Source organism: Aythya ferina, assembly GCF_964211825.1.
Source record: "Aythya ferina genome assembly, chromosome: 5".
In the NCBI taxonomy this organism is placed as follows: domain Eukaryota; kingdom Metazoa; phylum Chordata; class Aves; order Anseriformes; family Anatidae; genus Aythya; species Aythya ferina.
The window spans coordinates 18,726,997-18,750,526 of NC_140301.1; the positions used below are offsets into that span (position 1 = coordinate 18,726,997).

Sequence of the window (23,530 nt, forward strand, 5' to 3'; positions counted from 1 at the left end):
TGTTCTTCAAGAAAAGAGTCAACCATTGACTGCCAAAGTAGAATCATTGAAGAGATTTGTTGGATGAACTGAGTTTGATTCTTGACAGATATATGCACCATATATAAAAGCTAATATACAAGTAGATGTCAAAATAGTATGAAGAGAGCCTCAGACTAAATTAATATTGCTTGAAGTGGGAGTCACAGAATTCTTTCACCCAGATTTTAGCTGTTCAGGGCTGTATGAATAAGATTTCTCTGTTTTTACTCTGCACTTGTTAATTTCCTTCCTTTGCAGGAGAAGGATCTGTGGATGTGAAAACTGCATTTAAGTAACGTCTCTTCCTGGTGACTGGACTATATCCAAGGAGAGATGGCTGGATTTTCCCTATTGCAAGAGGAGTAGGAATTAGAGAAAATGTATGAGTTGAGCAGGGGGCTAGGATGAGCTCTGAGATTAGAGGCAATATGGATATGGAGAGGAGTTGCTTTTTGTGATGAGGAGGTGCTGGCTTTCCTTAGCTTTTTTTAAACACTCTCGTTTTATCCATATAAAGCCTATGAAATCTGCAGAAACATATTAAGGCTTATACTCAATAGCATTTCCAAAAGTATCTGATTCAGGAATTAATAACTTATTTCGTTCAATGCACACTAATACGTTTAACTCTTTTGTATGATGGCCTGGTGCTTTTTAAGATACACATGAAAATTCTTTCACTGTCTTTTTAGACATTGTGTTCTGTATTGTATCTCTCAGAGAGGTTACCAACCAGAAGTGTCTTCTTGCATGTCTGACTAAATGTTTCCTGGACATGGGATCTTTTTTAGCTTCAGATTTCCCAGAGCTGAGACCAACATCTCCTTGGAAATAGGAACATGTAGGCCCTAATATAAAGCTGGCTGTTTGGGGGTTTCACCCTGAAATCACTAGGACTGTGGGCATGAGAATCTAAAAAGTTAAACCTTGGTCTTTGTCGTGACAATGTCCTGAAATTGCAGAAACAGCACAATGAGGAGGTTTTATGTGTAGTAGACAAACCAACATAGATTTTACATTTTACCATTTTCAGACCATTAGATCTATCAGGGCTTGAGCCTCACAGCATGTTTTGTGTTTTCTTGACCAAAAAATCTGACTTCCAACCTAGCAGTATTTTGTTTATAACAATGGAAAAATAATGTGGTAAGTTTTGATTGGCTCAAGATGCAGTATGAGAAGGGAGGAGGAGAAGCATTTGCAGCTGTTACAGCACGTTCAAATTGAACTAAAACCAGAAGAGAGCAGAGAACAGCTTTCTCCTTCAATAAAATAAAATTGAACCAAGTTAGGGGGCAAACGTGTCTGTCAGATATGTTAATTCTATAAAGGAACGCTCAAAAGTATGAAAATAACTGTTTAAGTTTACTTGTAGAAATTGTGTTCATCTTTCTCTTTTTTTCCTTTAAGACTTGGCCAAGCTGCTAAGGCCGTAAGCTCTTCGTTATGGCTCGCTGCTGGGAATAGGGCTAATTAACATATGCTGTACAGAAATATTTTGCTGACCAAAACGCCTGAAGTTAAAAGAAGTTATTGTTTCAGTCTTTGCTAGCTGATTGATGTGGGCTCTGCCTTACCAACAGTGGTAAGTGAAGTCTAAAATCTCGCGCATGCTCCTGCAGCCTGTGCTCTTTCACCTACTTTGTGAGCAAGCACGTGATGGCAGAGGAATGCAAAGGAGGGGAAGTGTACAGCAGCTTATGATTGAATTGGCCTTTAAGAGCTAAAAGAAGTGTTCAAAGAAAGGCACTCCAGGAAGTCTCTTTGGTACTTCGCCATCATAACTCAGAACAAACAAACTAGTCTTAAAGACTTATTTTCCTTCGGTAAAGGAAAAGGATATGAAAAGAAACAAGCCGTTTGGTTTTATATCTTTCAGGGTCAAGTAATACAGTCCTATAACCAAACCTGTCTTTGTTTTCAGGGCTTGTTTAATTGATTCAGGATTAGTTTTCACTTTTGCTTCATTTGGTAATAAGGAATATTTTCCCTATTGAAGCATATTTAATGATCATGCTAAATTTAGTGTCGTTAATATATCAGGTTGACGGTTTCTGATGAATGCTATTTATAACTTTTTCTACATTGGACAATAGAAACACATGCACTTCAGAGGGAGGGTTTACTGAAATCCTTTCTCTTCGCAAACCAGGAGGAGGATTTCCAGGTTGAGAAGCCATAGGGGACTTGAAGAGTAACAGAAACTAGTTCATCTGTTACTTTTATGTTCTGGGATGCCAGTGTCTTATTCTATGTGTGATCTGGAGAGCCAGATGGCTCTTTCGAAATGAGTCTGTGGGCCTGATTCTCCACATAGGGATATGGTGTGTGTGTGTGTCTCTTTGTTTTTTTGTTTTTTTTTTTTTGTTTGTTTTTAACCCTGGTCTTAATAATAGCACTAAACTTACGATGAATTCTCTGATTGCTCTCTCCTTTTTTGAGCCCTGTTGTGTCCAGGGTGTGCCATGTATTACTATTGCCTATTTCATCACTCTCACAATTTTGGCCTCAATGTAGAGCTGATGCACAGTTTACATGAATGAATACCCAGCTGACTGACTTCCTGATGCTTGCCAACAGCACGGCCCTTGCAAATGAGCGGTTGTTAGTGACTGAGTCATGAAGTGCTACAGATTGCAGTTGTTGCTACAGCATGCAGGACTTAAAGGTCCTGAGACTCATGTTAAAAGCTGATTTTGTTTCTTCATTGTCTTAATGAAATGCTGTACAAGCGTAGATCCAACTGCATTCTATCTGTACGGCATTGTGAGCTTTAGCTACTCTTCTGGAAGCCAAAAGTCTGATTCACCAGGATTTTGAGCCTCTAACACTTGAGCAGTGACTGACGGATTTGGGAGATCTCTGAATTACCATCAGCTGCTGTAGGAGCAGTTGTATTGCAGAGGCGGATCATTAGAGGCTGGCTGAGGGACAGGTACTTTACATATATTGCAGTCACTACTTGTTGGTCAACTGCCTTACTAGATATTGGGCAACAGCACTTATCTTGTTCTTCTGCCTAGTGCTCCTTCTCTTCCTATATTTATTTCCTAGGCCTGTTATTAATGTAGCATTCCCTTATAATCCTTACCATACACAGACCTTTTTACACCTTCTGTCCTCCAGATGGTTTTCACATTATAGGATATTTCCAGCAAAGAGGAGGAGCATTATAGCATAATAGACTGCTTTTGAATTGCCCAGCTAAACTGCACTGGTTAGCTCTGACTTACTGTTTTACAAGGGATGAAGGTCAAGCAGAACTTAAGTTTTGCTAAGCAGTTTAAGCTTCAGATTTGTGGAAGAAATGTAAATTTAAGCATTTAGGATTCAAAAGGTATGAAGCAGTTGTACTTTTCTGTTTAAAGACAAATGCCAGTGCTACTTTAGAGCGCTTAGTGTTGATTACATTGTATTTTGTACCAGTAAAATGTGAAGTTAAAACCTGCCCTTGAATCCTGACCTACAAATGGGAATACGGATTCCTTTACCTCCTTGCTGTACTTCTAAGGGGATGATGGTTTTAAGTTTATGCACAGAATTTCTGGTAAGCTAATAAATGCGTGTGTACAACAGACTTTGTTATCACAGTGGTCTCCTCAGGAATATATGGACTAAACAACTTCAATGCTATTCATAGAGCCTGCCTAGAAAAATCTGTGTTTTGTAGACCATCTATGATTGTAGATGCTCAAACAACATTACTGTGGTGATGAGTAGGGGTAACTTCCAGGGTATCTGTGTGGAAATGCTGCTTATGGAAAGAAAGAAGCTATGAAGATAAGTTGATAAAGAACAACTTAAAAGTTCAATTCAAATTGACAGTATCCTCAGAGAGAGTTAAGACATGTATGTGAACTGGATCTCAGTTGGGTTTCTATTCTAACTGCTGGTGGATTTTATTTTAGCCTGGTATGCCTGCCCGTTATGATGGTCTTTCTTCTGTACTTGTGTTATTGTTGATTTGTTATGTTGGCATAATTAGTTCAATTAAATTTCCTCTTTACTTAATTTCAGATTTGTTTATATGAAGGTTACTTTTCTGATAGTTGTGTTTTTTTTCCCTGCTTGGCTTTAATTTTTGCATTTATTTGCTGGTGAGAACTGGGGCTGTGCTGTCGTATTGTTTTGACCTCTCAGCTTAAAAGTCAGGGAAGGAGACTATTTCAGAAGAAGGCATGGCCCAAAGCTGCTTTGTTTTGCTAGCTGAGTTGAAGACTTTAAATACCTTTTGTTTCTAAAATTATGGAAGAAAAAAAATCCCTTTATTATAGCAGAATGAGGTGCTACTTACCTGCAATACACTTCTTCTAAATATTATATCTTTAACTTCCTGCTCTGTGCTGGGGATTTATATATTATGTGTATGCACGATATTCAGCTTACTGAAGGCCTGCCAAAACGCTGAAATTATATATGAGTGTTTTGTCTCCATTTTCAGCAGCTGTGGTTAGAAGTAGTACCTTAATTAACATACCGAAGGCTCAGAATGAAGTGCAAGCATAGCCTGTGAAGAAGAGGGAAGTTCTATGTGTAAATTTGTCATACTTTGAAATGTTTTCCAAAATGACTGTGGACAAGACTTCTTGACAGAAATGGGCTAGTTCCCAGTACCTTCGAACAAAGTCTAATTTTTTTAATCATTTTTTTTTTTTTGACAGAACTCTTCAAAAATGGCGGAAGCCCATCAAGCGGTAGCATTTCAATTTACAGTAACTCCAGATGGGATCGACCTGCGGATGAGCCATGAGGCACTCAAACAAATTTATCTGTCTGGTGTCCATTCATGGAAGAAAAAGTTCATCAGATTCAAGGTACTTAAAATTAGTCAAGCCTACTAAATGTGAAGGTTATTCAGTGTTTCATAGATTTATCGAAGTTTTGTTTAAGCACAACTTAATTTTTATGCCTCTGTGGCAAATAAAGTTCCTTATTGTGAATGACTTGTATGGATTTTAGTTAACAAGAGATAGTAAGGAAGGTAGCACTGGCTGATGCTGTGCTAAAATGACAGTGTCAAGACTGCAAGGATACATCTTTTTGATCTGTTCTGTGGAAAGCAAGACAAAGCAGGTGTAGAAATTAATAGTAGTTTTAGTTTACTTATCTTCATAAGAGATGATGTAATTATGTAACCTTTTAGCACAGGTCAAAAATATAATTGTGACTTTAAAAGTCATGTCGCTTAAAAAAAGAAAAAAAAAAAAACAAAAAACACACAAACAACTGTACTCTTGATTTACATCTTTACCAAAATTAAATTTTTCAAATTACAGAAAATGTGGGGTATATTCAAGGCAGATCTTCAGGTAATTTTTGAAAGAGTTATACTATGTAATAATGTTTCTGATCTGTATTATGGATATAAATGAAACTGATATTTGATACAGATTTCTATGAATTTATTTGTTCATGGGATCCTAAATGTATCTATCTTATTAATAAAAAGCTAGGTAAACTACTGGTTAATTTCAGCATCTTCTTAACACTCAAATTTATATATTTTAAAGTAGTCTTAATAAAGATTTCTTAAAGCTTTGAGGACTGCTTCCATGACAGAAATTTTCCAGTTTTCAGTGTATTGTTTAGTAGAATATTTTCTGCCATTTATTCATTTAGAGAGGCCTGATCCAGAGCTAAGTGAGAATTATTGAAGTGCCATTTGCTCCAAGGAAGTTTGCTGACTTCAGTATTTTTAGTAAGACTTGAAGCACTGTCCGTATCATCTGCAAAGAAACTTTTGAAGTTCCTTTAATTATTGGTATTGTTGTGACAATATTCAGTAGCAGTTAAACTTCACTAAAATCCATTCCTTACTCATGAGTTAAGCACGTGTAAGAAAATGCTGGATAATCTTAACTTCTTGTTTAAAACTAAATGACTTAAATGTGTTGATTTTTGTTTCTTTCCATGGTAATATGAAGTCAACCACTTTGGTATGAAAAAATTATGTGAAGGCTTTTCTTTCCAGAATGGAATTATCACTGGTGTTTACCCTGCTAGCCCATCTAGCTGGCTTATTGTAGTTGTGGGTGTGATGTCAACAATGTATGCCAAAATTGATCCTTCTTTAGGAATAATAGCTAAAATCAACCGAACCCTTGATACAACGTAAGTAGCCTGAAAACTTACTGTTCTCTAAACCAAATCAGTTTGACAGGATTTAGATTAAGAGTATTTATATATAACTGTGTAAGTTTTTGAACAGTATGTTTGTGATAGAGTAAGCATAAATCTTAAAGCAAAAGGGTATGAAACATGTAGGTTGTTGTACCAGTATTACTGCATTGTTTTATGAGTGTTTGGGAAGCACAGTTGGTAACTTCTGTTGCCTTTGTTCTTCGTGTATGAGAGGATGTTTGTAAAGGAGTTTAATGAAAAGGGGCAAACAGGCTTCTGTAATGTCTGCCTGTAGTACCACGGGACTTAGGTTTGCAATATTAAGTTCTCTCTAAAACTTAAACTGCTGTTAACTGACAGATACTGCCTTTTTTTCTTAAAATAGTGGCTATATGTCAAATCAAACACAGAACATCGTCAGTGGAATACTTTTTGGCACAGGGCTTTGGGTTGCCCTTATTGTCACAATGCGGTACTCTCTCAAAATGCTGCTTTCCTACCATGGTTGGATGTTTGCTGAACACGGCAAACTTTCTGCAGGCACCAAGCTTTGGATGGTAAGGATATATTGTCTTTCTGTTTTATCTTAGTGTGCATCTGATTTGTTTTCAAGGCCCTAAAAAGTATAACTTTGTAGGTTTTTTTCATTCTCGCTTGCATTTCTGTATCCTAAGATGGGAGGCTGTTAAATATTTCTAATTACTATCATCTTCTTGATGCTATAATTAAACTGTTCAGTATGGCCTTGTAGAAGGAAGAGTAAACACTTTAAAAATAACTTCTAAATTTGCCAATGTCTTGGGATTCTGTGACTCAAATACCTACTTCTCTTGGCACGTGGCACCAAAAAATCTTGTTTTCCCCACAAAGTGCTACCCTAATACTTTGTTGAAGGTGAATGTTGGTGTTTCTAGTCATCCATTCCAAACTTAATCCCACGTTTGAAGAAAATAACATTAAATGTCCCTTCAATCAATTTTAGTGGTATGACTCCAAAAAGAGTTGGAGCAAAAACATGAGGTAGGTAGCTTGTCACACAATTTACACAAGATTTGAGTGATTTGGCTCCTCTCGATAATTGAGGTGCTTTGGAAAAGGATCTAAGAGGCTGTCATCTCCCTGAAAGGCAGTGATGAGTGTCAAGTGAGGGAATATACATATAGGTGCTCCAAAAATGAAGCGACTTTTGTTACTCAGACTTGGTTGTTTTAACTCTCTTTCCAATATTAATGTAGAAATAATTAAAGTGCTCTACTAAGATAAAATAAGTGTCTCTAGCCTCAAAAATTAACAGTTATGTTTAACAATATGTAATGATTTATTATGGAAGGTAATCAACAACATCCAGAATATAGATTAAAATAAAATTTCATTTGTAACAGATGAATATTAAATTTCTAATCACTAGTTTCTCCTGGAAGCACTGTCAAGAGCCTCATGACTCGAATTTGTACAGTACAGGCTCTGAATGGTAAGGCTTTCTGTCAGTTGCTTGAAGCTCCCACTGTCAGGGTTTTCAGCATGTCTTACCAAATAGATGTGTTAAAGCTCTTAATCTTAGCTTATAATGCCAGCCTTCAATAGTGTGAACTGTAATGCTACTTACCATGCCTTGTTGTGTATTATATTTATATACTTCCCTATATTATAGGTTGCATATATTTTTTTCTATTTTCTTGTGCGTTACATATGCTTTAGAAACAAGTCTCTATATAAATATATGCCCAACAGTGTCCCATCTCTCCTTAATATGAATCTTTATTTTAATTCCTTACCTTTTCTTCAGCTAGTTCCAACAAAAGAGAAGACTGGTTTCCCTAATGAAAGTACCAAGTACCTTAGCTTTCTAGATTTTTATCATCCAGGAGAGGTTTCTATGTGTATGTTTGGGGTTTTTGATTTTTTTTCAGCTGCTTTTCATGCTCATTAACTGCATGAAAATATTAGCATGGGTATATTGTTCTCTGTTCAAATAGTCATGCAGATAGAAAACTTGAGCTGTGATTCAGTCACTGTATAAATTGATTTGCAGGCTGGATGAAAATTCCAGCCTCTAAATAAGTCAAATTTTCTGATCAGCATGAGGGGAAATTCCAAGTATTAGTTGCAGTTTAAAAATAACAAAAGACAAACATTCTTGGAACAGATGCAACATGTGCAAGAATGAGATCATTTGCTGTGTCTGGATATGAAAGTAGAGAAGTAATTATGGATATGTGTCTGTCAGTTCAATTTAATGGTCTCAAACTGTTAAATTCTCATTGAGTTTAAGAGAAATACTGTGAAATGTTTTCTGTCTGTCAGTTGAGCAGGTACTTTCTTTCTGTCTGAAGAAAGTGTCAGCCTTGCCTGAGTTCTGGAATAAAATTGTCTTCATGTAAGGAAAGTAGGTTTTTCTGTGAAAAGCTGAGTGTTTTTCTCATTCAGCTTTAAATTTCTCATCATGAAGCACATTCATCATGAAGGAATTCATATTTCATTGGGCTGATCACTTTGGCACATCTAACAGATCCGTTTGTTGCAGGGAGGTCTTCTTTGTTGCTAACACTGAAACTCTTAATGTCTGTGCTGCCTGAAACAACCTCCTGACCAAGGAAATTGAGAGGAGTGAATATTTTAATAATTAGCCTTGTCAGTTGTTTGTAATTTGGGTATAGAGGGCAAGTTCTTGCAATTAAACAGTGAAAGGAAATCCTCAGTTTTCTTCTGTCTTCAGACTATTAGACCATTTAGTATGTTGAACTGTGTGCAATGTGCTGTGTAGTCTGTTGGGCCCAGATTGGATTTCACAATAAAGGTTCCACTGGATCAGTGGTTTAATGCTTGTTTTTACTTTCATGCTGAAATGGGGTGATGGTTCCAATATCTTTCTGTGTATAATCTAGAAGCTGCATGGTCTAGACTTCCAGCCTAGTGCATGTCACAGCTCAGAGGCAGTCACAGATAGAAATGCTGCTTCTGTCTTCAATCTCATGGAAAAGTAGGGACTGCTCTGAAATCTGAAGCTGAAATGGTAACTGTTGGCTTTTGTCTGTTTTGTTTGGTTGTGGTTTGTTTTTTTTTGATAACAGAAGGACTGAGTATAACACCGGCATGCTCACACAACTTGATGTGTTCAAATTGTGCAGTAGATTACCTGGGACAGTCTCATGCTTAAAGAAACTCCCTGTAAATCTATAATACTGATACTGAGCTCTAACTGTGGAAAATACCAAATCATGATTCCAAACCATTATTATTATTTTTAATGATGCCTGTAGTTATCTAAGATCCTTAGCTGAATGAGAGGCTTGATAATGAATCCTGTTTTAAAGTACAATGTAGGGTGTTTCTTTTTACTGCCTATTATAAAAGTGAAATATCAACAGGTAGACTCGCTTCTTTAGCCTTCGCAGAGGAAATGTATGAAGAAACAAAGCACTAAGTAACCATCTCTGTTTTTCTTTGAGATCAAAGTGTGCCACACAAGAACAACAGTATTGCTTAACAACTAAAAGATTGTGTGGGAAGACAGGAAGACTCCATGACACAATTTCTGCAACTGACACAATGTTTTAACCTTTAGGAAGTTAGTTTCTGTCAGTGCCTTTTTAACTTTGTGAAACAATGATAAAGGTGGTAGTTTGCTAAATGTATCGCTTACTGATGAAAGGAACTCAGAGCTATGTTATTCCTTATTACTCTTGTCACTTTCCTTTGTGGAATCTAATAATTTGGGGTGTGTATTTTGGTTTTGTTTTTTCTTCAGTCACTTGTAAAGCTCTTCTCGGGACGTAAGCCCATGTTGTACAGTTTCCAGACATCTTTACCACGACTGCCAGTTCCAGCTGTCAAAGACACAGTCAATAGGGTATGTTGAACTTAATTCACTTTCCTTAGTAAGGTTTAATCAGTATTTAGATACCATTGTGATTTTGTTTGACTGTTTGGTTTTGTTTTGTTTTCCCATGTCTTTTAAAATCATTGCATGGTAGTATTAATGTTGTCTAATGGATTAAAATGTCTCCATAGAAATTAAAACAAGGCCTATGACAAATCACTAAAACCAACGACAGTTTGAAGCTGGCTTGCTTCATGTTGAACAATATGATATCAACTTACATAACGCTGTCCAATGAAATGTGACTTCCAGGGCTTCTGATACATCTTGGTTTTGTTGCATTCCCTAACGCATACAGAAAAGTGTTTTATGAAACAAAAGTCTTGCAGCAAAGTAGGGCAGTATGTCATAGAAGCTGAAGATTTGATTTTCTTGTTTTTGAGACAAAAAAAAAAAAATAATTCTCTGCATCATGCTAAAGAAGCAGAATCATTTAATTTCTAAGGAAGAAAAACAATTCCAAAAGTTTCCAACTTATTTTGAAAAAGGAAAAAAGAAACAAGTTAACGCTTATATACTGAGTTCTTCAATACAATAAGTACTTTAAGATATGTTCTGCTCTTGAGGGGAGAATGTATGTTAGAAAAGTGACCTTTTTCACTTGCAGTTTGCTGACAAATATGTAGAAAAGATCTAATTTTTGTACTTCACAGGCAAATATTTAGAATAGAGTATAGTCTTAACTGTAACAACATAACATTTGAAACCTTATGTATTCAGTCTGAATACCCTGTCTACTGTTCAAATATTTTGTGTAGAAATGATAAGAAGCTACATGTTGGTGACTACACTGATGCTGATTCTTTTCCTGTGTTCTAGTATCTGGAATCAGTCCGGCCACTTATGAATGATGAAGAGTTCAAAAGAATGGAAGGTCTTGCCAAAGACTTCGCATTTAATTTGGGACCAAGGCTTCAGTGGTATTTGAAGCTAAAATCCTGGTGGGCCACAAACTATGTAAGTAGATAAACAGGAGACTTAACTATTCAACTGACCTTATTTTATTTTTTCTTTGTTGCATTTTTGGCTTAACATTTAAAAAGGAATGAATGTTGCAGAAAGCAACTGAAATTGACTAATATTTGTGTAAAGTGGAGACCACTTGATTTGCACAGAAATGATTTGATCTGGGATTTAGTAAACAGTGTCGCAAATGGAACTTGAAAGAGCGGATCTTCATTTCTATGTTTATTCTTCTGGAGCTGGTAATTTAGCTGTAATGATTGCTTTTAAGCTGTTCATTACCGTGTTAAGATTTATAATTCAACACTGGGTGTGGCTGACCAGATAGAAGAGGGATTTAGGACAATTTTTTTATATAGAACAGGTAAAGCATGTGAAAGTGAAGTAAAGAATCATAACAAATATGTAGTTTTTTATCAAAAAGAAAATCCAGACTCCAATACCATAGTGAGAACTGTGCAGCATAATTCCTTCCTGAGGTATTATCTAAAATCTAGCTGTACGAATTAGTCTGAGGTAAATTATGATGTTCTACAGTTACCCTGGCATACTTCACATTCAGGAGATCTGATGCATTTTAAACATTATATGAAGATGATGCCTTCAGAAGCTTATGATCAGTGAGCTAGAGCTGAATTTATTTTTTTCAACCTTTGTTGTTGTTTTCCCCTAAATATTAACAGAATTTAGTGGAGGATTTTGGTTTGTTTGCGTGTTCCCTAAGTGAAAGGGCAAGCTAACAGTTTTCATGCTGCTTCTGTGTGGAGTGTTGTCGAGTCATTAACATAAACACAAACTATGGAAGTGATGAGGTCTTACTCATTTTCTTGTTCTTCATGCTGCAGGTTAGTGATTGGTGGGAAGAATATATCTACCTTAGAGGACGTGGACCAATTATGGTTAATAGTAACTATTTTGCAATGGTAGGTAAATGCTGTGAACATCTTGTCTGCCATAGAACCACTGTAAAATTTCTGCCAGTGATTTTTTTCATTTTTTCTGTTTTGGAACTCCAGTATGTGGTGATTTTCTTTCTTGAGTATAACCTGAAACTAATATCTTAAGTACAGTGCTATTTTCATAATAAACTTAGCACATCTGTCATTTAAGCAGACTCATGCAGTAATGAGTTGTTATCCAGTTCTGTACTTATTGCCACAAGCAATCTTTAAAATCTCAATGTAAAACTTTCATTAGTAACACAGCTGTATGTTCTTATTTACAAGTTTACTTTCTGTACAGACATTTGCAAAAGACCCTTATGTTAAAAACAAAATTAGGAAATACTGTAGTCTTGAATTTAACTTTTTAGTAATAGTATTTGGAATGACTAATAGCTGTCATGTAGGTTTTCAGACTGATGCTGTTTAAGGAGACTTTGACTACTGAAGAAATTTTAAATTTGAAGTCGTCAAGTCACTGCACTAGCATACTTCATTATATTTTAAAGCCTCTTCTTTACTGACCAGAATAAACTGTAAGAAAAAAATGAATGAGAAGTACTGAGTATTTTTTTTCCCAGTGTAGTATGGTGATAATTAACTTAAAATTCTTATTTGTTCTACAGGACTTCCTTTATTTAACACCCACAACCCTACAGGCAGCTAGAGCTGGTAATGTTATCCATGCCATCTTGCTCTACCGGAAAAAACTGGACAGACAAGAAATCAAGCCAGTATGTATATAAGTTTAAATGGCTTTTGATCTCTTCCAGCACAGCCAGTAAGAAGTTGATCTGTTTTTCTGGAGCAGGAAAGGAGAGGAATATCTTATGCCAGAACAATAAGTAAGGTGCAGCTAGATCTGTGATCTTAAAACATTTTGGTTGTCACCTGAATTGCATGTAGGCAGAAAGTACCAGCTATCAGAAACACAGACTTCAGTGTTCAAAACTGACGTACCTATTTGCCCAAAAGAAAATAGGATCTTCCACTTGTGTATGTTAATCGTACCACCTCACAAATTATTGGTATGTACCAAGCACGTAATGGTACTTCCAAGCCACTGAAGTCTGAAAATCTCATAGGAAAACATTTCCATATTTCTTGCTAATACTGGCTTTAAGGATGGATTTTAAGTGGAGTAGCATATGAAAGTTGTATGCTACACTGAATGCCATAATGCTTGCTATATTTTCATGTTGTTCTTTTGGATTTATGCTCATAATTATCTAGCTTAGTAGGTCCACCAAATATGATGAATGTATTTACTTAATTTATCAAGATGGGAAATAAAAATCTGCAGTGTATAGCTGAATTTATTCATTTCTTAACCTGATGAAACAATGATGCTAGAGAAACTAAAAAAAAAAAAAGTCTTTGAACAGAAGTGTAGAAACACTTGATTTCCACTAGATATGTACCTCATACCATTCTGACTCTGCACTCGCTGCCTGATGCAAGGAGTGGACCCTGAGGTTAAGAGTGGGCCAGTGGTAGCCTAAGTGTAGATGACATGAAAATCCTATGGAGAGTTGTGCTGAATTGTAGGCAGCAGAGATAGGCAAGATGAATCCCATTCTGAATTTCTATCCCGCTCTGTGACTGTGTGTTGTAGTGAACAAATATTGTTAAAGCAATTAAGGAGTTCTGTTGAAGATCATGGCAGGGGTGTAATTAGTTGTATGCAACTGCATGTCTGAGAAATTGGAACTTTTTAAACCTCCTTCTGGCTGTTTAGGAACAAAAAAAGAAGTGAAGAGGTAATGCTTGCTGCATGTGTATCTTTTGCATCCAGACTGACCATAGAGAGATCCTTGGATTTCTGATGCTAACTAGTTTTAGTTATGCCTCCTGAAGGGAGAGCTTTGGTAAGGTGAGGGGGTATGTGGAAATGCAGCTACTGGAATGTCAATGAAACTTTCCACATGTAGTTGAAGTCAAGATGAGGACCACAAAAAAACAGATGCATTATAAATCCCATTGTTCTACAGCCTGTTTTTTAACCAGACTGTTTTTCTTTCCTTGTTAATATTCTAACTGTATACAAATTACAATTTAATGTGTATTTGTGGTGCAGATTCTTCTGATGGGATCAACTGTTCCGCTCTGCTCAGCTCAGTGGGAGCGGATGTTTAACACATCCCGTATTCCAGGGGTGGAATCAGGTAAGCAGGACCATCCAAGGAGAAAAAAACATCATGGAATTTACAGTTTAGGGAGAATTTTCTGCTAAAATCGTATTTTCCCATGTAAGGATCTGAAAGACAGGACACCAATAGTGTTGTTTCTGAAGAAGTAATGAATTGCCATAAAGTGTATAGATGACTTCTCTTTCAGAGTAATTTTGAAAGTTTAGTGGTTTTCTGTCTCTTTCTTTATAAGATGACTTCAAGAAATTGTTTGCCCCATATTTTTAATGTGTACATAACCTTTACTTTTTTTCCATTCTGCTCTTTCAGGTTCCTTTTTGATATCTGTTTTTTTGTGAAAGTTGTGTTCCTTTATCAAAGTTATTTTAAAATATGTCATCTCTTGTTTTTTTTCCTTTCTGTTTATTATTCACAATAACATCATAATGTATTTTTCTCAATATGAGCAACAGTATTGTTTACGTGGTTTACAGGCAGTCTTAGTCCTGTCAGTTTCTTTCAATGCCAGTATTGCCTTGACACTTGGTATGCACTGTAAGATACCAGATAAGTGAAATCACCTGTAATAAGGAGATTGTCCAAAACTTTCTCTGTAATGCATTAAGAAAATGTATACAGTGTTGGTGGTGGTGAGCTCCTGTCCTACCCTAACTCTAGTAATGGTCTGATTATCCTAAGTGATGAGTAACTAAATTTTCACATCTTAGTGTTGAATAAAGGCAGGCAGCTGTTGAATTACAGTAGGGTCATTTTCATCTCAGTCTGCTTCTGCAACTTCTACGTACTGCGGAACATTACAAATACGTTTATATGATCACCACAAGCAATCATATTAGCTCAGCCCCAAAAACATTTGTATCTGCAAGTTAGTTCAAGTTAGTTACAAGATAGTTCATGTGTACATTCTCATTGTAGGTGTAAACATGCTCTCATTACAGACAACAGAAGTTGAATACATCTTGAGGGAACGCAGATGTGTGCATTCGTTAATAATGCCTATAGATAGAAAAGCAGGGTTTGTCACATTCTACTTTCGGTCCTCTCTCATTTAGGTCCTCTCATTTTCACTTTAGGTCCTATGCCTGTTGAAGTTAGTCATGTAACTCTGGGGTAACTCCAGCTCCTCAATTTTTATTTTTATTTTAAAATGCCTTCCATGATGTGATGAATCTGCATGTTCGATTGCGCTTTCCAAGTGATAGTGGTGCTCTTTAATAGTATAATAGGCTCACAGAAGCATGAAAATGCTTCTGATCAATGGATGGAGCATACCTGTCTAAACTTCATTAAGTGCTCTATACTTTATTAAGAGTTCTATACTTTGAGTGCTCTGAGCACTCTTTCCTGATGCAACAGTTCTCAAGTTCTCAGATTTCTCAGAATCATGACTTAGGCTTTTTTTCTTTACCATCTCGTTAACTGGTCTCCTCAGATGCATAAGAATGAAAACAGTTCTTTGGAGTAGTGAAAGAACTGAACAGTTTTCATCAAATGAGGACTTTTCCTGGCTGCTTACAAACCTTCACTTGAGGTTTGACACAATGCCTTCATGACATAAGTTTAGGCTTATCCCAATTGGATTTATATTTGTAAATAAAGTGAGGACAAACTTGCGGCCTAGGTTTCTTCTTCACTGACTACTGTAATGTGACACTTCATGCCTATAGAGGTAGTATTCTGTCTGCATGTGCCAGGGTAAGCATGAAAAAAAGCTTATGAACATGGATGTACCTTCTGCCAGACTTACCCAGCATGTTCTCTTGCTGACTGCTTCATCAGGCTACACTGGTACTGCTTACTTTTTGGATACAGAAATGCAGATGTAGTTGCTTTAGTTGTCTCCACCGTGGAACTGTTACGTGATTACCAAATCTGGGTATTTGACTGTTTCATGCAGCAATCTTTGTGTACTAAAATCCTGAATTAACGTGTGGGAGTGGTACCTCTTATTCTACATTTTATTTCTTTGTTAAAATAAGCAAGCTGTGGCTAACTGGTAATACATACAGCAGGCGTTTGATGTTATATACTGTGTTATTGGTATTTTGAAACTTCAGCTTTCTTCTCACGTAAGTGATTACAATTCTAGATACTCTCCAGCATGTGAAAGACAGCAAGCACATTGTTGTGTACCATAAGGGGCGTTACTTCAAAGTGTGGCTGTACCATGATGGTAGACTGTTGAAACCTCGAGAAATTGAACAGCAGATGCAAAGAATTCTTGATGATGATTCAGAGCCTCAGGCTGGTGAAGCAAAACTTGCAGCTCTTACTGCAGGAGATAGGTATGGTTATTATCATTTTTTTTTTAATTAATATATTAAGAAGTATATTGCTGACATGTAACGGCTGTACGGCCCTTTGTAATAACAGGGAGTTAAAAGTAATTTTGCAGTGTCAGTGCTGTATACAGGCTCCTTATACTTAGCTGAAAAGCTGGGGAACTCTGCTTTAATTGTTTGCTGTAAGAATAGTAATTTGAAGCTTTTCAGTGTTAAGCATATTGAACTAAAGCTTAAATCTGCTCTGAGGCTTCCTGGCATCTTAAAGAATATCCTAAAATTTAAGGTAGAGAATGTTAATTCAGTAACTGCTGTTCTATATTTATGACTTGCACCTACAAAATAAAGCAGCATATACTCAGTTCTAGGTGCAAGATCAGTTATTTGTTCAGTTACTAAATGTAGATCTATGCTATACGTTTGGGGTGCAGCAGACATGTTGAACTTCTGAAGAGTAAGGTGTGCATGTGTGATGATATCATTGGATGGTTTGGCTTGGAAAGGACTTCACAAGTTCATCAAGTTCCAACCTCGGTGCCATGGGTAGGGACACCTTCCTCTACACCAGGTTGCTCAAAGCCACATCCAGAGACAGAACATAAACTTCTCTGGGAAACCTGTTCCAGTGTCTCAGTGCCCTCTGAATAAAGAATTTCGTGCTGACGTCTAATCAAAATCTACTCTCTTTTAGTTTCTTTTAGTTTGAAACCATTACAATTGTCCTATCGCTATGCTCCCTGATCAGGAGTCCCTCTCTAGCTTTCTGTAGGCCCCCTTTAAGTACTGGAAGGGTGCTATAAGATCACTTTGGAATTGATAATGAATTGCTTCCTAGCTTTGCATTATATCTGTGTTCTTAGAATTTCCCCTTCTGATGTAGTTTAAACATAGTGAAAGTAGTAGCTTTGAATTTGATAAAAGTAGGAGAAATGTTGCGTAGTGATTTTAAGGGTAATAAAATATTGACTGATTTTTGTAACTTGGCTGTAAACCAAATTCTTTCTGCAGAATACCATGGGCTAAGGCTCGACAGACTTATTTTAGCCGTGGAAAGAACAAACAGTCTCTAGATGCTGTTGAAAAAGCAGCATTTTTTGTGACGTTGGATGACATCGAGCAAGGGTACAAGAAGGAAGATCCAGGGAAGTCACTGGATGCATATGCAAAGTCCCTAATACATGGCAAATGTTATGACAGGTACAGTATCGATTCTGTGGAAAACATCTTATTTTTAGAATTTTGCTAATACATGAGTTAGTGACTTCTAAGCCAATAAGTTTGTCTGTTTATTTAAAAAAAATAAAAATCAAACCCAAACAAAAAAGCATTGTGCATTTGAATGTCTTTTTGATAGAGATGAAGATACAGTGTAAAAATGTTCTTAAAGTATAAAAATCCATAACATAATCTCAATTTCTTTTGTAGGTGGTTTGATAAAACATTTACTCTTGTAGTATTCAAAAATGGCAGAATGGGTCTGAATGCAGAGCATTCTTGGGCAGATGCGCCTATTGTTGGACACCTGTGGGAGGTAAGTGTTTTATTTAAAAAAAAAAAAAAAAAAAAAAGGAACGTAAAAAATAACATTATTTGGTCCTCTGAAGATCATTGGATTTGTCTTCAGTCCCCTGCATTTATTGAGCTGATGAGGATTTACGGACCTCTTTCAGTTTTGTCTATTTTCGGTTTTACACAGCAACTACAGAATTTTTTTAAAAATGCTTAGGAAGTTGCTATGCCTTAAATTTAAGTCTTAATTGTATTTTAATGACAACAGATGCATTCACAGAAAAGTGATACAGCATTCCATCCCACTTGTTTATAGTATTCAGTATAAATACACTGTTGCCTGTTTAACACGGCATTTTATGGTGCATATATGCATGCTTCTGAAGCATTTAAGCTTCCTTGTGCTATCCAAACCCCGTGCTTATTTTTAAAATTTAGATATAGGCTGGAGTATAACTTTTCCTCTAAGCCATTTTTTATGAGGTGTAGACTGATATGTTGTTTTAATTAGCTCGTTTCACTGCAGTGAATGGGATGAAGGCACTTTTTAACAGATTTCTCCATCATGAGCATAGTTTATTGCCTGAAATCCTATTTGAATGTTTTTTTTTTTTCTCTCAAAGCTTAAGCCTATAAACAGTTATGTCTCAATCACTCATAAATATTAGCTAATTCTAATTTCATTATGTATTTGTGCAAATGGGACTCAGGCCTGAATGATGCCCCCAAGTCATGTCCTGATTTTATTATCTGAGAGCATCTATTTGTAAGAACAAGAAGTCCTAATTGCATTCGCTAACCAGGGGAGAATGTCAAAACTTGTTTGAGGTTGACTGGACTGTCTAGTTCAGACCAGCTGTTCTGGGTAATGGAAAAGTTACTTTTCAGTGAATATACTAAGATATACTTAGTTCATTTGTTTGTTCTTACTCTTAGATTTTCCCTTTTCTGCGAAGAATTACAAAGCTCAAAACAAACTGAGAAGAATTCAGTTTCCTAGGAAATTATCTATTGTTAGGTGTTTATACATGGTGTGTTTTGTAGATATGATTTTTTTCATAGTTGGCATGTTCTGTCATCTAAGTGAGAAAGTTAAATTAAGAGACTGGAAATATGTATGTATGTGTAACAGACTTTTGTCAAGTTTTTTTCTTTCCATGTTGAGCAGATTGAAATCTGCTTTGTGTTTTTACATTGAGGATGTCATTTGAAATCATGTGAGGTAGAAATTTTTTATCCTGTCGTTCAGGTTGTATTGTCCATCCTGAAAACATTCCACTTCCTCACACAAGAAGTCTAATGCACATATATAAACACTGAATAGGATGCAAATCTTAAAGAGAATTAAATATTTCTGATAAAATTTTTGCAAGGATATGCACTTAATCTGAAATAAACTTTTTTTACAAACAAATTTAGACAGATGATAACCTTGCAGAAACTCTTCAGAATCAAAATTGAACAAAGTTTGTGAAATATAAGACTCTAAGACTTTTTGTTACTACTGCTAAGTTGGAGGTGGGATTTTAATTAAAACACTGATTATTTCGGTACCATGTAACAAAATGTACTGCAGCAGTCAGGTATTTTGTACGTATCTCACGTTTTCCTGTGAAGAAGACAGACAAAAATCCCTTAAAGTAGTAGGAAAGCATCTATCCTCACTCTTTGAAAACAGACCGTGTACTATACTTCACTATCTATTGAAATTGTATTATGCTGACTTCAAAATTCTAATTTCATAGCAATATGTTATATTTACAATTTTGAAAATGTATCTTTGCAGAATGTAATGGCAACTGAGTACCTTGAACTGGGCTATTCAGAGGATGGACACTGCAAAGGAGATACCAATCAAAATATTCCTATGCCTACCAAACTACAGTGGGAAATTCCAGAAGAAGTAAGTACAGAGCAGATAATGCTCTGGGGAAGGAGGTCCTTAGGAGGTCCTTTTTTTTTTTTTTTTTTTTCTTTTCCCTGAGCAGTCAAATCAGTTTAGTAATTACTGATAACTTCATAAATAGCTTGAATTTCCTTGACCCCTGTAAGATATTATTTCACCTTACCCAGTTCACTTAAAATGATGTCAGGGTTTTTAACACCCGCTTTTTAAAATCCTGGTTAGGAAATTTCAACTTCTTACTAGAAACGTTCTTGCTTGGCAACATATCAAAAACAAGTGGCCATCCATTGTAAATAGAAACTGTACGGCTATAGAGTTTTTTGCTATGGTTTCATTATTGTGCTTGTGTAACATCTCCTTTTGATTAGCTGTCTTTAAGTATTAAAAGTTCTGTACAGAAGGCTTTTTTATTTTTTTCATGAGTTCAAGACAAACTGCCATAACCCTATTTCATTTTAATTTAAAATGTAATGGCTGGTGATACATTTAATTAAGTATGTTGTGTGTTTTTTTAAGCCCAGTTTTGGGCTCTAAATGAGTATTGGCTTAAAACTCTTTTAAAGCTCTTTGAATCTCAACTTTCAGGCAAAGATAGCTTCTCCAAAGGAAGAGTAATTAGACAATGATGTTCATGGCACACAGAAAGGCAACATTTTTTATGTGTCAGTTAAAAATGCGTGCTCTTCTTCAACATTACTCTTAGATGCCTTCTAATGCATGCATATGTATATATTTGCATATTAGTAAGCAATTTCTTTTTTTTATTATAGTGCCAAGAAGTGATTGAGAGGTCTCTGAGCACTGCCACGGCTCTGGCAGATGATGTGGACTTCTGTTCGTTTTATTTTGACGTTTTTGGGAAGGGACTAATAAAGAAAGCAAAAACTAGCCCTGATGCCTTCGTTCAACTTGCCCTGCAGCTTGCTCACTATCGGGTAAGAACAGACTGCTTCTGGCTTATAGAATCATAGAATCGTTCAACTTAGAAAAGACCTCCAAGATCATCTAGTCCAACTGTCAAGAATGGTCATCTAGATTATAGAATCTCATTAAATTGGGAATAGTATGTTTGCGTACTATTAGTACGCAACTGTTTGTTGTGGTTAAAACACGTGGCTGTGTAAAGTACGCTGTACTTTAACTTTGCACTGCTTGTGCAAGGTCATTCCTTGGAAGTTAATAGAAATGCGGAACAGATTACTTGCTGGAAATTCAGTGTCCAAAGGTTGGCTTATTGATGCTAATGCAGCTTTTTCTTTTCCCGTTAGTTGTTCTATCTCTGGATACTTCGTAGATATGAAAATTCTAGCATGTGTGTTTTCCAGTAGTGTTATTATCTAAATGGTATTAAACTTATCTTTTAGTTGGAAGTTCCCCTTAATTGGGTAGTCAGGGACATTCCCAAAGAAGATTAATAGAAGTGCCTGCCTGTTTTTTTTTCTTGTAGCTCACTTTTTCTGCAGTCTGTTTTCAGAAAGCACCAATATAACGAAATTTTAATTTCTTTTCCCTCCTTCCCCCCTTTTTCTTTCTTCTAACCACCTATCCTCTTTATTTTAAGCTGAACAGACTTGTGATCTGTTCTGATGTATATTTTGATCAGGAAGAGTTGCTAATGTGTTAGATAAGCTTTTACAACTTTTTTTTTTTCACTTTCAGTTTTCATATCCTTGAATCACATTCTTTCACATGCTTTCCATCCCCATGCTTCCATGCATCTTCATCCTATTAAACTTGGGGTTGAAAATATTCTTAAGGATGTCACAGTCTTCTAGGATGTCATAATCTTCTATGGATTATGTGCCATAGTTGTATTAATTAGGAAGCCACTGAACATTCTTACAGGTTTTTGGTAGTTTTTTAATTGGTTTCTGTTTATAACAGACTGAAAAAGACTGGATATAAAATGCATGGTGTAGTCCTTGTTAGTCCTTTCTTGTTTGGTTGTTCAACTAGTATTTATCAAATCCCATTATTAATCTTGTTTTTTTTTAATCATCTGTAGATAAGACTGTTAACGGTGGGCTACTAAAAACTTAACATTTAATTTGTGGAGTGATTCGTATCCTGTGTGCTTACCTTGAACCTTACTGTTGATTAAGAAAGGGGCTATGTTCGAATAAACCTTTAAGTCCTTATTTTTCAAATTTAAAGGACATGGGAAAATTTTCTTTGACATATGAAGCCTCTATGACGCGCTTGTTCAGAGAAGGCAGGACTGAAACTGTCCGTTCATGTACTGTTGAATCATGCAATTTTGTTCGAACCATGGAAGATCCAACTGAAAGCGTAAGTTTACTGTGTTGTTTCCTAATACAATTCGTAAGTCATATGGCTATCGCTACTTATTCATACAAACTCCTGAATTGTTTTAAAAGATTTAAGGAAAGATCTATGCCTTTGTTTTGAGGAATGAAGTGTAGCATCAGATGATTGTCTGCATCCTTCACTAGTATGACAGGAATTGAAGGCTATACCAAAGGTGAATGGCAGTAACCACCAGAATACCAACTTCTACAGACCCTGAATTCCAGAAAACCGAGATGATTTGTGACTTTTTATTATGTGTACAAGTAATGCCATGTCAGTTAGGCTTTCCTCCCTGATAGGGAAGCTTACATTATTCATAAGAAATAAGTAGTTGCTGTCATATCTTGATTTCAGTGGGCTTTTTAGTCTTTCTTGTGATCTGATGAGCAAACAAATGAAGTATGGCCTAGGGGAAAGCTGCTTGGTTTTGAAAACTTGGGCAATGCTGTTAAAGATGTTTGCTGTCAAAATGGAAGGATGCAGGACAGTCAGCGTGGAGGATGGTCATCTTGATGGCAGTCTGTTCTTCATTCTACTGATAGTCATGGTTTTCACTGGTAGAGTAGGCTAAATAAATCATTGCGTTTGCAGGTTTTTCTAAGCTAAAGGGAGTTTCCATCTGCATGGGTAGAGGTTCTAATGAAAAAGATGTAGGACTATAATAATCAGTAACTCAGCACTGATGTAGCACGCTCAGTGTTACACCATTGTGAAAGTGTCAGCACTCAGTTTAGTTTGTCTTGCCCTATTATTTTTATTAGTCCTTTTTCCCCTGTATTTTTTCCTTCCCCTACTATGGCCTTAGCTGGCAGGGTATGCCCAGCTTTGGACACCACACTTGAGGTATGGATGGACTGGAGAGAGTCATAACGAAAGTAACAAAGATCCAAACAGGATCTGTGAGGAGAACTTGAACTTCTTTATTCTTGCCTAGTCTAAAGAAGTGAACTTAGTGTAGTGAGAAGAGGTAGGAAGCCAGGTTGTCCTCAAGTGGGGGGAAAAAAAAGCTGATGGAAAGATGATGGGAACAATCTGTTCTCTTTCCCAAGAGGTAATGGACTTAAGTTTTGGCACGAAACACATTAGGGAAACATTTTCTGCTACTAAGGATAGATAATGAGTAGAAAAGTAAATAGTCAGAAGCCTCAAACAGATATTTTTTTTCTCTTAAAGTAAGTTACATAATGGTTCTTCAGGAACGACCTTTAGTTGATCTGATCTTAGGGAAGAGAAGAAGTCTAAGTAGATGAACAGTTCTGGTTCTTTCCAGCTCGGTGATTCTATGAATAAACGTTCATGCAGGAAAACACTATATTGTAGTTCAACTTTATTTTTTCTGATTAGCTGATGTGTATATATTTAGAAGTGAGTATTTCGAAATGACTGTTATACGTTGTCAACATTGGTAATAGCCAAAAATTACATGGTCATATACCACTTCATTAGAA

General features: G+C 36.2%; 1 protein-coding gene across 8 annotated transcripts in view; it reads left to right on the plus strand.

Moving 5' to 3' along the window:
- The window catches only part of CPT1A (carnitine palmitoyltransferase 1A), a 38,089-nt gene that overhangs the window by 7,850 nt on the left and 6,709 nt on the right, over nucleotides 1–23,530 (plus strand). For 4 of the 8 annotated variants that reach the window (XM_084520480.1, XM_084520482.1, XM_084520481.1 and 1 more), the window contains exons 3-16: nucleotides 4,683–4,835; nucleotides 5,946–6,132; nucleotides 6,527–6,698; nucleotides 9,890–9,991; nucleotides 10,841–10,978; nucleotides 11,830–11,907; nucleotides 12,552–12,659; nucleotides 14,003–14,090; nucleotides 16,165–16,360; nucleotides 17,366–17,554; nucleotides 17,783–17,888; nucleotides 19,653–19,769; nucleotides 20,543–20,707; nucleotides 21,927–22,061. In XM_084520480.1, coding sequence (XP_084376606.1) covers nucleotides 4,808–4,835; nucleotides 5,946–6,132; nucleotides 6,527–6,698; nucleotides 9,890–9,991; nucleotides 10,841–10,978; nucleotides 11,830–11,907; nucleotides 12,552–12,659; nucleotides 14,003–14,090; nucleotides 16,165–16,360; nucleotides 17,366–17,554; nucleotides 17,783–17,888; nucleotides 19,653–19,769; nucleotides 20,543–20,707; nucleotides 21,927–22,061 — 1,809 coding nt within the window. In that variant the 5' untranslated portion in view covers nucleotides 4,683–4,807. The remainder of the gene's footprint in view (nucleotides 1–4,682; nucleotides 4,836–5,945; nucleotides 6,133–6,526; nucleotides 6,699–9,889; nucleotides 9,992–10,840; nucleotides 10,979–11,829; nucleotides 11,908–12,551; nucleotides 12,660–14,002; nucleotides 14,091–16,164; nucleotides 16,361–17,365; nucleotides 17,555–17,782; nucleotides 17,889–19,652; nucleotides 19,770–20,542; nucleotides 20,708–21,926; nucleotides 22,062–23,530) is intronic. The other 4 variants (XM_084520476.1, XM_084520478.1, XM_084520477.1 and 1 more) reach the window with 1 other exon arrangement.